The sequence below is a fragment of the Rhipicephalus sanguineus genome, unplaced genomic scaffold, assembly GCF_013339695.2.
Source record: "Rhipicephalus sanguineus isolate Rsan-2018 unplaced genomic scaffold, BIME_Rsan_1.4 Seq453, whole genome shotgun sequence".
Lineage (NCBI taxonomy): Eukaryota > Metazoa > Arthropoda > Arachnida > Ixodida > Ixodidae > Rhipicephalus > Rhipicephalus sanguineus.
Window position 1 is genome coordinate 133,363 of NW_023615285.1, and position 14,200 is coordinate 147,562.

A 14,200-nucleotide genomic window follows, 5' to 3' on the forward strand; every position below is an offset into this window, starting at 1 on the left:
CACACGCCTTTAAAAAATTTGAGTACGATGGAACATCATACATAATGAGTTGTGATGATTATTGAATTCACTGTCTACGCAGGCAATCCCAAACAGTATGTGCATGCTTGCCCTGTCACTAATGCTTTACGCAAACACATCTTGTGCAGTGCAGTGAAGCCAGAATGTGACACTCTGTCATGCTAAGACATTGATTAATGGCTGCTCTGTGGATGTTGGCCTTGTCTCCTTGTTTAATTGTTTGAATACCAGCAGCATTTTCAGTACGCACACAAAAAGAATTCACCAAAAATTTAGGCAAGTTCTGCTCCGAGTGGTCCTAAATTCCTTTTTGTCTGCTCTAAACCTGCTCCAAAACACAGTTCCTCCTGCTCCGAATCTGCTCCAAAACAGACTTCTTGCTCCAAAAATTGCTCCAAATCCTAACTGACTCGACCACCACTGTATTTGAGATACAGACAAGATACCTTAGGAATTATTGTATCCGATACGACTCTTCACCATTGTATCTTAAGATACTTTGATACATTTGTAAATTGCTGCAGTAAAACCTTGTTTATCCAGATCTCGTTAACTCGGAAATTCGGTTAACTCGGACTCGCGGCGCGGTCCCGGTAAAACTGTGTATACTTCAATGGTGTTGAATGCTCATTAATTCGGAGGGATTTAGCTCGCACCGGTTAACTCAGACAACTACGGAGTCGGGACTTCATGCTTTGAGTCGCGCGATCGCGGTAGCTTGGAGGCTCAAGCACTGCTTGCCGTAACCGACAGCGCAACCGGAGTTTCGGAGAAACCGAAACCGAACAAAAAACTGCAGCAGGAAATGATCATGATGATAGTGAATGAGGGGGAAGTGTCTAGGTGGCGCTAGTCACCACACGGCGGAAGCGCTTGGGCCGCCGGTGCATCCAGTGTCTAACTACGCTGCTGGTTCCTTTGTGTTGTGACTTCGCCAACTTTGCGCGTGCGAGACCGTGCACATTGCGTTCTCTGGCTGTGCTGTGCACGTTGCCGCCGCCGTCACGCTTCATAGTGATGGCGACCGTCACCAAAGTCAAGCGGCCACAGCAGCCAGCAAATGATCTAGAAAGAAAGGTGATGATATTGAAAGACGTGAACGCAGGCGTTTCTCTCGACAGGAGATAATAGGCAGTTTAGAATAACGTACGCTAAGTTTAGCGTTTGCGGCCCGCTATTCCGTCACTTAACGGGCCCGCAAGCGGTTAGCGTGCCATGCATGCGCAGTTGCGCGAAAAGCCAATGCAAAGCCTTGCGTACGCTATTGGAAAACTGCCTAATGAAAAAGTCGACGTTAAGAGAAGCACCTTAAGTGGCTACGTGAAGAACCAAGCAAAAATTTTCAGGCGTTTGACCGCGGCAGCAAATTCACCGGCAAAAGAAAAAGACTAAGGACGGCAGCGCACCTGAAACTGGAAGACGCACTCATGCGGTGGATAACAGACATACAGAACAGCCAGCTTCCCTTGAGTGGACCGTTGATCTGTCAGCAAGCTGAAAGGTACGCACTGAAAATGAGCATCGACGCTTCAGTGCATCAGAAGGATATTGTAGCAAAACTGCTTGCAAACCATCTGAAGGATGGTTTGGATGGAGCGAGCAAACCATCTGAAGGATGGTTTGCCCGCTTTAAGAAAGGCACGGATTGGTCTTTCGGAACGTGTGCGGGAAAAAAAGCAGCAGTGGATGAACGGCGCATTGCTGACTGGAAGGGAACTGAGCTTCCCCAGTACCTGGCTCGTTTTTAGCTTCTCCGCTAAAAGCGCAAGGTTTACTCGTAGTTAACTGCAGTGCTCGTACCAGTGTGACGGGCTGGAGTGCATCGAACTTGTATCTACCTCCAAACACGACGGCTGCCCTGCAACCGCTGGATCAAGGGATAATTCAGCATGTAAAAAGCAGTACAGAAAGCATGTACTAGAACGGATCCTACTGTGCAAGGAAGCAGGACGCGAATATGACCCGAGTCTCCTGACTGCAGTTCACGTTTTAGCGCATGTCTGGAGCAACACGCCGCCGAGGTCATTGCAAATTCTTTCCGGCACAGCGGCTTTGTCAGCCCTGACAACTCAGATGCTTCTCCGGAGGCCACTCCAGAGGATACCCGCGAGCCCACTGGAAATATGGACGACGAAGAGGTGAATGACACGCGTTTTGAGTCGCTCCTTCCAAGTGCCGTCCAGCTTGTAGACTACGTCGCTAGACGATGATGTTGCGTTGCTGGTCTGCTGCCTGACGATGACATATTATTGGAAGTGCTTGAAAAGGATCAGAATCACTGTCGGATGATGACACTCAAGATGAGCCGACGCGACATCGCACCGTGCAGGAGGCTGCCGAAGCCTCGCTGTCCTCGAGGAGTTCCGTGTCGGTTCTCGCAACAGCAAGCGTGCGCACCGCCACCTGATGGGGTTGAAGAAGATCGTCCTAAAAATTCCGATGATTAGGTACACAAAAATAACGCAGTTTTTCATGAAATAAAGGTTTGTCTGTGCCGAGCACATTTTCCTTTTGTTTTCATGTACAATCCGGAATTCGGTTAACTCGGACATTTACGCCAGTCCCGTGAGATCCGTGTTAACGAGGTTTTACTGTATAATAGATCGTACAATGAAGCAGCAAACGGACTAAAAATGTTTGCTTGAAAATTTCTAACTGCTACCAACTTTGTAAATTTGTTTCAATATTAGTTTCATTCCGAAACAACTTATTAGGATGTGTTGTCTGCTTAACATGACAGCTCTTATACGCTGTGTTTGCAGTGGTTTTGCTTGATGCTTTGTATTTGATTGGTGTCGCTGCTCTACTTGCCGACCAGCTAGTGGGTTGCCGTGTACTTGAAGAAAATCAATAAGAAGTCTTGCCGATGCCGTGAATACTGCTGTGCAGTCTTACCTTGTCCGTAAGCATCTTGTTTGTTGTTTTCACAATACCGGATCACCTGACAGTTAAAGCGTGGACACCTCGGTAGTTGGCTTTTACTGCTGCTCTACACCTTTCAGGTGAATAAGTATACAGGGGTTTCACGTAAGTAGAACCAAATAATAAACAGAAGTGTTAACTGCGACTAAATGAAATCAACAGCATATGGTTAACCGTATGTGGAACTCGTTATGGTATTTTTATATGGGCTTCATTGGTTTATGCAACATTTTTAATATTCATTTATGGCCAAGTGCCTTTTGTCACGTCGTAGAGGGCATTCCAAAATGACCGATCTAGTTTTTTTTGGCAACGTACGTGCTATGTGTAGATTTTTGCCGGCTTTCAAAAGAAGCCCGGAAAATATCAAATCAAACCATGTGACTGTGCTCATACCCTACCATACTGCAGCACTGTCAAATATGCTTTGGGCGAAACAACCGGTGGCGGACTGTCATCCTATTGCTTCTCAGGGCCAACTCTGGGCGCCGGCAGGGGGGTCCCAAAGGGGCATTTTCCTCCTCTAGCCACACTAGCAGACTACACCCCCATCAGCCATCAGTGATACAACACGGCTTTGCAACCCCCCAAGACAAAACCTGCCGACACCCATGGAGACGATGGCGTTTCCTTGCCGTGTGTGGCCGTAAAAAATGTTGACACCCAGTGAAGCCGTCGTCAACTTAGATGTTAAAGTCAGACAATAGAAAAAATGCCTGTAGAAGTTAGCATAAACTGGCCCGCAGGGATGCTCATGAGGAAAACGGCGTATTGGTTTACGTTTCTCGAATCCTTTTCCTAACATTTGAAGATGTTTTCTTATAATTTCCATTATTATAATGCAAACTCAATTTCGCTAGTATTAAGTAGTAAGCAGAATTTTTGTTATACTCCAGGCACAGCCACATTATCTATATTCGTCCACTACATCGCCTTGACATAACAGCAAAACAAATGTAATGTAGATATGTAAATAGCAGGAATGATGCAGACAGTCAAAAATAAGAATGAACCAGTACTATTTTAGCAGCAGGTTACAAAAGAAATACTGCAGTAACAGACAGGCAAAATGATACAGAGACCTAGGTAATGCATGAAATGCAAAGGAGGACAGCAAGCATTGTGCTCAAATTATGATTAAAGGGGCCCTGCAACGCTTTTCTGAGTTACGATGAAATAGTCTTGTATTAGCGCATGACGCTTCACGAATTGCATGCCGCAAAAATTTTTGAATCCGTCAAGTACGAGCGAGCGGAGTTACAGGGATTTGTCGCACACTTCAAGCGCTTTCTCTCTCCCCTCGTACCAGCGAGCTCACGGAAAGCTACGCAGGGACGGGCTTGACGAGGGGGCAAGAAGATGCGGCCCTTCATCAGCGCACGTCATGACCTTGAGCACTTTCATTTCTTTTTTTTCTTCAACGTGCGGCTGACTTTGCGTGATCGCGAGTGCGCGCGAGGGGCACGTAGTGGCATTCGCGGCGACCACAGTAACTATTCCGCTCAAAATACTCAAATCAGCCAATGGCGTGGAACTTGAGGACATGACGCAGTGATTTTGGGTATATAGCATCATTTGTGAGAGAGAGGAGTGATCTTCAGCTGAGTTTGAGAATTTATTGTAAAATCCAGGCCGTGTGCTGCGCTATAATGTTTGGCTCGCGTGTTCTCGGGAGCCTCGACTACCAGTCGGCAGTGTTTTCTGACCATGCTCAAAAAAGGCTTGCAGGGCCCCTTTAAAAGAACTCCTTGAGCAATTTAGCAGGAAGAGCAAAGATCCAGTACGCCAAATATCTTGTGCTACGTAAATGCTTGTTCGATTGCATCTAGCATCGGCGCCGGTGGTGCGACGGTTGTTAGAATTTCATTTGCATATAAGTCAATCTCATCGTATTGAAGTTAAACTTACGTCCACGACATCTTTCAAATCGCTGATGTGTGAACGCTGCGAGACACAAAGCAACCTCATTATTGCATTCTTGAAACTTTGCAATGAAGCACCACACAAAGAAACTTCAATAAGACACTTATAGCGGCACAATTTGAGCGAAAAACACCACACGAATTTGAGTACGCAGCACAGTACTTTGGCTACGAGCAAGGTCATTGCATCATCACAGGCAAAAAGAAAGAAAATATCCAGAAAAGAAAAGGTCGGCTGGGCGTAGACGTTCGCGCGCTTGTTTTTGTCTAGATTGCGTGAGAGCCACCACGTGACTCTGCCCACCATGGGACGCGCAGGACCTGATCGCCTGCCTTCGCTGGAGCATTCTAGCTGAAAGATAACAAAACCTCACTGTCATTAGTTTATTCAGGTGGCTTAGTGGCAGCAATATCAGCTTGAGAAGTGGAGTTCAGCCGAGGTTTATGTTTCGCACGGTGGTGTTTCTATAGCCAGTATCTTGTATATTAAGATACCAATACATTAACCCTGTGAGGGTCGAATTTTTTCGCGAAATCCATTCCAAAAATGTGTAATTTTTATACTGAAATAAATTCTTCAGACGATTCTGTTTAAGAAAAAAATTGTCTAAAATTTTTTTCGTGACTGTAAAGAGACAGAAAATAATTTTTGTTGTTACATACACATGGTTTATTCATAGTAAAATCAAGCAAATCCTAAAAAAAAAGCTTCAACAGTTTTATAAAATAAAAATTATGCATTGTATAAACATAGCTCACAGACATACAGAAATAAGCCACCAGAGTACTTTCGGTTAAAAATCTTCGTGCTCTAACACTAAAAACTTTTCAGCATGGATAATCTTGAAGCATGGCTTGCCACGCATGCTTTTCATATGTTGCTCCTTGATCATCATCGGAGTCTGAACTCGTGAAAAAATTCTCGTCTGACAAACTGAAATCCAATGAATCAGATTCTCATTCGGCACTTGGGGAATAGTCCGCATCGGAAGAATCGCTGCTTAAATCACCAGCCAGCAGAGGCAACCGGCGCTTGCTTCCATAGCGTAAGCGACTGCGTCAGTGAGCGCACGGAAGAAAACTCTATGGGTTTGTGCGCCCGTTCGGAAAGCAAAACGAGTGAAAAAGCTACAGTAATCCTTCGACTTATCGCCAACAAGACGTTAGTTTTTCCGAGACCACAAAACAGGAAATGCAATCACGGCGGCATCGTTGCGTAATTTAGCGACCGGAACGAACAGATGTAATCGCGCCCCGGGAAGCAATAAACGAGAGAGTAACAAGCGGTTACCCTTTGAGAGATAAGAAACCAAACAGCCATCAGCTTTGCGGGTGCAAGAAGCGACAACCATCCGAAGGACGAAACCAAAAACCATCCGGGACGCATGCACGCGTTCTGATGTGCAAACTGAAAGCCACCGCGCCGCTTTGGAAAGCAAGAAAAAGACTGAGAGACATCGACGCACGGAGGTGCATCGGCGCATTAAAAATTCCACGTATTCGTGAAGCGTGGTAGCACATTCCAAGCAAGAGAAATGATCGAAGAAAGCGCGTTTTCAACCAACCACTCCGTGGAGCGCGCTCGGTTGCGCAAGCAATTGCCGGTTTGCGCCGTTTTGCGAAGCATAAAAAAAAGCTACGGAGAGACACGGGCATGAAAAAAATTCCACGTATTCCCAAAGCACATGCAAAGCAAGAAAAATGATCGAAAAAGGCATGCACTTTAAACCACCTGCACCGCGAACGCGCTCGGATGGGCAAGCGATAGCCGGCGCGCCGTTTTGGGAAGCAAAAAAGTACAAGGGAGACATTGGCGCATAAAAAAAATTCCACGTATTCCCGAAGTGTGGCAGCAAGGCCAAGCAAGAGAAATGATCGAAAAAGGTGCGCGTTTTCAAAATAAACGCCAGGCCGTGCATGTACGACGAAAACCCCAAGGGGTTAAATGTATCGGAATACAGATACTCGTTTTGCGAGACGTATCGTGATACAGATACAAGATACCCATAGTGTATCTAAGATAGTAGGGAGCTTTCGAATAGTGGCCCCGATCGTTGGCCCCAAAGAAATAGCGTCTAGGCCACTGCGCATGCGCGAGACCCAAACAGCGTTTGGGTTTTGTTTTGGGTACGCTCTTTCTCAAATTTAGGGAGCCCCAAAGCCTGCCCTAAAAACTTTGCGTCAAACAAACATGACGGCACCAACTGAAGCGACGGCTCTTGGCCCAGACTAGAGTGACATAGAACAGGGGGAGTGTTCAAAGCGCACAGACTCTATTCGAAAACTCTTAGCTTCTGAATTGACCCAAAGTGAGCACACACAAAGAGCTTTGGGGCCCCAAACCTTTGGAGCCCCTATTCGAAAACTCTAGCATCTAAGATACATGTCTTCGATACTGCCCAGCACTGCCTGCCGCAAACCCCGCTCAACTATGTGCCAACCGCCACTTGCAAATTTGCGTCTCGTGATGGGCGCCGCTGATACCAGCAAGCGCGGAATAGATTACGGCTCCCTCGCATAGAGCGTTTGGAAACGATGCAGAACACATGTGGCGGAAGTGTGGACGACTTGTCCGGCTTTCCCCAATGGGTGTGCGCACGTGAACGATGTGCACACGCATCGCCGAATCGCCGCCGATACACAGCATTTGCTGCCGCTTGAAGCTGATCGTTCCTAGCTGTGTGCAGCACATCGCCACCCAAGCTGACACCGTGATAGCATTTGTTCTGATAATCCTAGTTATGACATGGCCACTCCGTTCCCGATCGCATACGGGCGCGGCGCTGGCGAGCTGCTCTCGTTCGTGAAGTCTGTGCAGCGCACTTAGCGGTCTCGCACAACGAGGCAGCATGAACGACGGCGTGGCACGTTCGGGTTACACGCATACCACTGTGCTAGGCCACATGCACTACTGAGCAGTTAGCTGAAGATGTTTACCATAAGGGTTGGGTGCGTTTGCGGCCATCTTGCCTCCATGCATTTCTGGTGTTTATCCGTAAAGACATCACTGCACTGCGCCATGACCCTTCAGATGTTCGATATGCATCACCCTATCACACTCTGGCAATGCGGGAAAACTGCCTTCCAAACTCTGCTAAGGCCGCAAACAGATTGACTCACGAAAGTGCTGGTTCGAACCTCCGAGATGATAGACATGGCAAATGTGGGGGCTTTGATTAATGCCATTTCGGACCTGAAATTTGGGCAGAAAGTTCGAAAAATCGGACGCAAAAGAGTTTCAGAGTCCAAAATTTCTGATGTTCTTATACATTGACGTCTATGGGGCAGATTAGGAACTCTGGACTCGAAGGGAGTCGCCCTTGTCCACCACATCAGTTGGGCCTCCACAGAAGTTGGAGGAGGAGGAGAGGTTTTCGCATGTAAAGTGTTGGCGACACCACATTGGTTGCACCAAATCATGGTAAATACAATTCGGCCTCTGCATTGCCTCATTCTTGATAAGAAAACTAGGGAACACAACCCCTCCAGTGCTTGACCAACCTCCAAAAGAAACGCAGTGATTCCACTCCTGCGCCAACTGCGCCAAAGTGCGCTAAATTGGATTTACTGCACCATCCTGATAATATCGATGAAAATTGCGCCAAACTGTGCCAGAGTCTCGGGTATGGGGCCGTCTATCACCGGCAATCGCACCACCGGCGCGTCAAAACATGTGCAGCTTGATCTTGGAGCCGCCAAAGTCACAACCGCAGACCAAGAATTTATTTATTTAGGCACCATTTATTCCACTGAATAAATGGCGCTGCTCGTGCGTCTCGAGTAAGCCACAATGCCACTGGTGCCGACGCAGCTTCTGTTGTGCAAGCCGTCTCGACGGCAAAACGCACTCTCTGCAGAGGTTCGTGACATCTAGGACACTCGGTAGCTAGAAAGTGTGGTGGTGATTCATTGGCGGACATCGTCTGTTCTAGAAACGCTGCTGGTAGCTCGTTTCAAGCGTCGTATGACACGTAATTAAAGCAATATTCAATAATAACTGCACGCGTGCCGCTAAAATGTCTCACTTCTGTTGCTGGACGTCACAGAATAAAATCTGGGATCACTAGCAATAGATATATGGAACAATATTGAATTTTCCGTGCTTACACGTCCATGGAAGAGCGCGTGAGCGGTGGGAACGCATTGACACTTTTCCTCAAATTCTTGGTTCTTCATCTAGACGAGCTTTTTCGTAATTCATTCCACCAGCACACCCGAGTTTGTAATCGTTCTTGCGGGAAGTACCCCGGAGGAGGCCCTGCTCGTTCGAGCTTGTGAGTGCTAGGGTCCCAATTTTTTTTTAAATGTTATGTCGTTATTAAAAGCGTGCCTCCTGGTCGGAGCAGCCGAATTCGGTTTTAATATGCGCAACTGTCAGTAGCGGGCCCGCCGCTGACGGCCCTAGCGTCGGAAGGCCCACTGTGAAGCGGCTACGCCATGTTACACATCCGCCCCTCGCCTTCCAGGGTCAGGAGCTGACGGTAAAAAAAAAAAAGTCAGTTTCGCTTAAGAGCAAAGTGATGAATGCGATACCAACAAATTGTATTATTACACGAAGTGAGGCTAGCAGCTAACTCTTTTGCATCCGATCTCTGTAACTCAACAAAACGATGGTTTAAGGAAATACGACTGCTGCAGGAACCGAAGCAGTTTTCGTGCTGCCAGTTCTCTAAACACGAAGTAAGCGTTGAGAGCACAGTAAGTTTATGAGCAGTACGTCTCCTGATGCTTCGAGCGACGCAGCCCCCCTCCCCTGGCATCCCTTCATGCTCCTTACGAACGACTGGCGGGGCGTTTCCCTCTGTTTGATAAACAATCGAAGGCCTAGCCATCGTAATATATGACGTAGTACACCGTGACGTCACGTGATGACGTCATCAGATGACATAGTCGCTTTGCACTGCCTCCGTGATCGGTGCGCCGATCAGGGAGGCAGTGCAAAAGCAGGTGAGGTGCAGAAAGCTTGCAATGCCTCCGATCCTGGAGGTGGTGCATAACCATGTTAGGTGCAGAAACCATTCAGAGGGGGGCGAGGGAGGATCAATGCATCGAGTGAGAAGACAAAAAAGGGAAGATGGCTTTCGCCTTCATGTCGCTGAAATAATCGCTGAAGAGGTTATTCCAGAATGCTTAACTGCATGACGCCATAATTTTGGCATTATCGAGTGAAATATGAAGTGCTTCCGAGATGATTTTCTCCACGAGATTTACAGTGAATCTAGATATTTCTAGCTCGATCTTCATAAGAGCTCCATAATAATTATTCAGGTGCTTGAATGTAAATGCAACTTGATTCTGCAGTGTACTCCAGGATGGGAAATTGGCTGCGCCAGAATGCTCCCAGATGCAAAATTACCTGCTCCACAGTGATCCAAGATAGAAATTTTTGCTGCTCCAAAGTGTTGCAAAATGAAAATTTTCCTGCTCCAAAAATTGCTCCAAATCAGAAGCCCTCGGTAACATCCCTGGAAACGCTCTCATCTTGCTTTCTCATAAGAATATGCTTAGGGATCCTCTGCAACTTTTTTTCTGTAATTTCGCTTCAATGTATTAAAAAAAATATTCGACAATTATTCAAAAAATGTGCGATTCGAGTCGCCTCACATTTTAATATTCGAATTCACTTCGCACTAAAAATTTTGCTATTCGCACAGCTCTAATTGCGAGTAATGCCATAGTGGAGGGCTCTGTAGTAATTTAGACTACCAGAGGTTCTTTAATGTGCACCAAAAATGTGTTAAACAATGTTTTTGCATTCTGTCCCATTCAAATGTGTCCTCTGCATCCGGAATGAAACCTGGGCCTTGTGCTCAGCAGTGGAATGCCATAGCAATGTCAAGCTCGAACAGACACCTATTTTTTTCTTTGTCCCAGCAATAATGCTAGTGTTTTTGTATTATTTAGACTGCTCGTGGGGGCCCAATGTTTTAATTGAGGACACTGGTTTATATATGTAATCATTTCCCATGAGAGCAAAGGCACGTCAACAGCTTCATGATTTAAGTGGAATTTTTTTGTCTTAATATTGTCGTGGTTTTCTACGAAATTAAATTTTGTGGTAGCTGCCCAACATAGCAATGTAAAATGGAAGGGCTGTGAAATAGATTCACAGTTCTAGTGAGGGGAGAAAAAAGGACAGAAGGCATGGGCTGGTGGTCAAATGGGGTGGATAAGGGGGGGGGGGAAACATAAAGAAAGAAAAGAAACAAGTGGGCCGGAGGTCTTGTGTACACTAGACTCCTCCCCTGTTTTCTTTCTTTTATGTATGTTTATCCCTCTGACTGTTTGACATGCCAGCCCAGCTCCTCCCAGCCCGACACACACACTTCCCGTTTTTTTTTTGCACTTGCCTTTTTCTGTCCTTGCATCCTGTCGTATGTGTTCCTTTCATCTTTGTCGTTGACTTGTTTTATGAACACTGTTAAGGTAAACCAGTTCACCCAAACAGTGGGTATTGTTGTCACAAAAACTGTCTGGTGAAACATGTAAAATAATCCGTCCACAGATCCTGCCTTGGGCCAGTGCGTGCGGCTGTCCAACTGCTCATCACTTACGAACCCGTGTTTGCACGGCGGCACGTGCTATGACTCTATCCAGACTACATCACTGCTGACTGGAGGGCGGCCATCCTACCAGTGCTTCTGCCCAGATGGCTTCCGCGGAAATCACTGTGAGCTCGCCCTCACCAGTGACCCCTGTGATATCAATCCCTGCCAGAATGGAGCCACGTAAGACCATCGCAACAGAATCTTCTGTATTTGTTTTTTTACTCACGGGCTGCAAGGCATTAGTGCTATTTGACGGTTTTAAGCTACAGAAGAAATATCTCTGTACTAAATGGCAAGTTCCTATTAAAATTAGACACCAAACATTTGATTGGTTTATCAATTAATGAAGGCAGATCTGCTGATGTAAAATATCATTCTCAGTTGCACCTAATACGGGAGCCAATTGGTTTTCAGACACGGAGGAGATACTGAAGCACTGAAAAACAAATTTAAATTGAAAAAAAAAAGTTTGCACAGAAAGCTTGTTAATGTGCCGTAACATACCTCAATTGAACAGTCACATTGGCCACAAAAATACCTTTATTTTCTGCAGTCATTATAAGCATACTACTCGGATATCGGCAAAAAAAGAAATACAATCACGTCTCTGCAAAACAAACCTTCGAAGGTTGTGGGTTCAGGTCCTATTGATGGAAAGGGTGATTTTTCATCCACCTTGATTCCTTTCATTTTACAGAATAATTGCTACACTAATAATTAATGTACGATTTCCTTGGCATAATTGTTTGTTGGAATAATTTGGTTGTGCTTCTGCCAGGCAACGTGGCAGCAGTTGTGTTCATAGCTACCATGTTGCCCTGTCACACCTTTGGTTCATGTCTGAAACATGGTGCAGCATGCAAAATTTTGTTGATATTTTTCCACTGACAGTTATACCATAGGTGGCAGTGCTGTATCAGAAATTGCATGGCCTGAATAATTAGTTGGTCACTGTATTTGACATACTTGTTGCCAACATACTGTAAAGCACTATCGTGATGGAAAGAGATGCGAGCAGTGTGCCATCTACGCGCTCTGCTGTTTGCATTTCTTCTCGCGTGGTTGTAGCCTGGATGCTAATGAAGAGCCACTACAGTAATCCACGACACAATCAGGGACCTTCAATGGCCAGCAAGGTCAGAGCATGAGCGTGCCACGCTGTTCAAGTTTCCTTCCATCCACCCTGTACTTGCAAGCATAAATTTGCTTTACCGTAACGGATGCCACATTTTGACTTTGTTACAGAAGCAGAATATGAGCTCCAATGAAAGGAAGTATACGGAAAATTAATCTGTAATTATGTTGTTATATCCAATAATTTGTTTTATCCATGTTCGTTATTTCGAGGTTTGACTGCATTACAAGTCTTATGAATTAGTGTGGGATTATCTGCATGAAATTTTGTGGTGGTTGTCCTTGCCTTTAGTGCAGATGTTGCTCATACTCACAATGGCATAAGCACGTTGATGCATGTGACCTTGACTGCACAGTGTTGTATCATTGGTCATGTTGACTAATGATAGCAGTTGGCAGCAGTGTGCAGTCTGAGGAAGTGCCATTGTGTTGCAAGATGAAAGCAGAACAAGTTTCTGCAAAGCTTGGCAGTCAGAAGATGCTGTTTTAAAAGGAAACCTTATTCAAAGGAAAAGCTGCTTTATGTGATAAGCTAGTGGAAATGAAACCTGTGTTTTTTGCATTCCGGAGTCCTGCATTGCATAATGGAAGTTGGGCCAGAGTTGTTCAAGAAAGGTTTAAACACAGAGGACTACATATTATGGTCTATAGTGATAATGAGCTGTCCACCATGATAATTGGAACTCAAGGCAATCACTGTAGGCAAGCTTTTGTGACTGCAAGTGGCGATTCACTCATCCTGACCTAGGCTTTGATGGCCTATGAGACTTCCTTTCTGTGCTGCTGATTTGTCCTAGTGGGTAGTCATTTTCGCACTTTTCAAATAAACACCAGGATATCTTCAGTTTCAGTAGAAACAGCGGAAATAAGTTTTCGGTGAGTGTTAGCAGCTGCACCAACCGTGGTTACACCATTCACTTTCTATTCTTATTTGCTTCCAAATATTCTGTCACCTCGTTCTCACATTCAGCATTAAAGTCAAGTCAAGACCTGTTAATCTTGCAGAGAGGGACATCAGTAATGAACGCACATTGTTGCATAGCTTGCATGCCTGCATCATCGACAACAGAAAGGCCAGCACTTTTTCTTGTCCTGTAGTGGCGAGACAGCTAGTGAAATTATGCCAAAGATTGCTGAGAGCGTACTTTCCCACCGATTTAAAAAAAGAAAGAACTTCAGCTGTGCTTCAGTGTGGCAATGATTGACATTGTGCACAAGGTTTCGCGACAGTAAACTCTACTGGCTTTTTAATTGTCCAATTACTATAACCGGAGGCACGCTTCATTTTTGTTGTTGTAAAGCTGGCTATGAGTTATATATAGGGTGTGTTATAATCTAATAAGTAAAGCAGCAATGTGTTTGGATGTTTTTAGGCAGTTTCCTTAATTTGTGCTGCCAGATAATTGAATTAGTTCTGTCAGTTTCATAGAGGTCAAATTAACAGAAGTCTACTGCATTAACCTGTTATGGTTGAGTGGTTTCTGTAAGAACCTTGTTGTGTTGCAGGAAAAACCCAGCGTCTAGAAAAACTAGCTACATACTATATTCTCAGTATGCTGAAATTAACAATAACAAAATTTTTACTTTGAAAAAATTTGTACCAGGGAAGATTAGGGGGCTCGATCGGAGAGGGAGTCGCACTGTTTAGTTTCA

The 14,200-nt window shown here is 45.4% G+C and overlaps 1 protein-coding gene across 1 annotated transcript in view; it reads left to right on the forward strand.

The window, feature by feature from the left end:
• LOC119377392 (protein crumbs-like) overlaps positions 1–14,200 on the forward strand; it is a gene marked incomplete at its 3' end in the record, with an annotated part of 119,367 nt that overhangs the window by 80,287 nt on the left and 24,880 nt on the right. Inside the window, exon 11 of the mRNA XM_049411584.1 lies at positions 2,015–2,159. Coding sequence (XP_049267541.1) covers positions 2,015–2,159 — 145 coding nt within the window. The remainder of the gene's footprint in view (positions 1–2,014; positions 2,160–14,200) is intronic.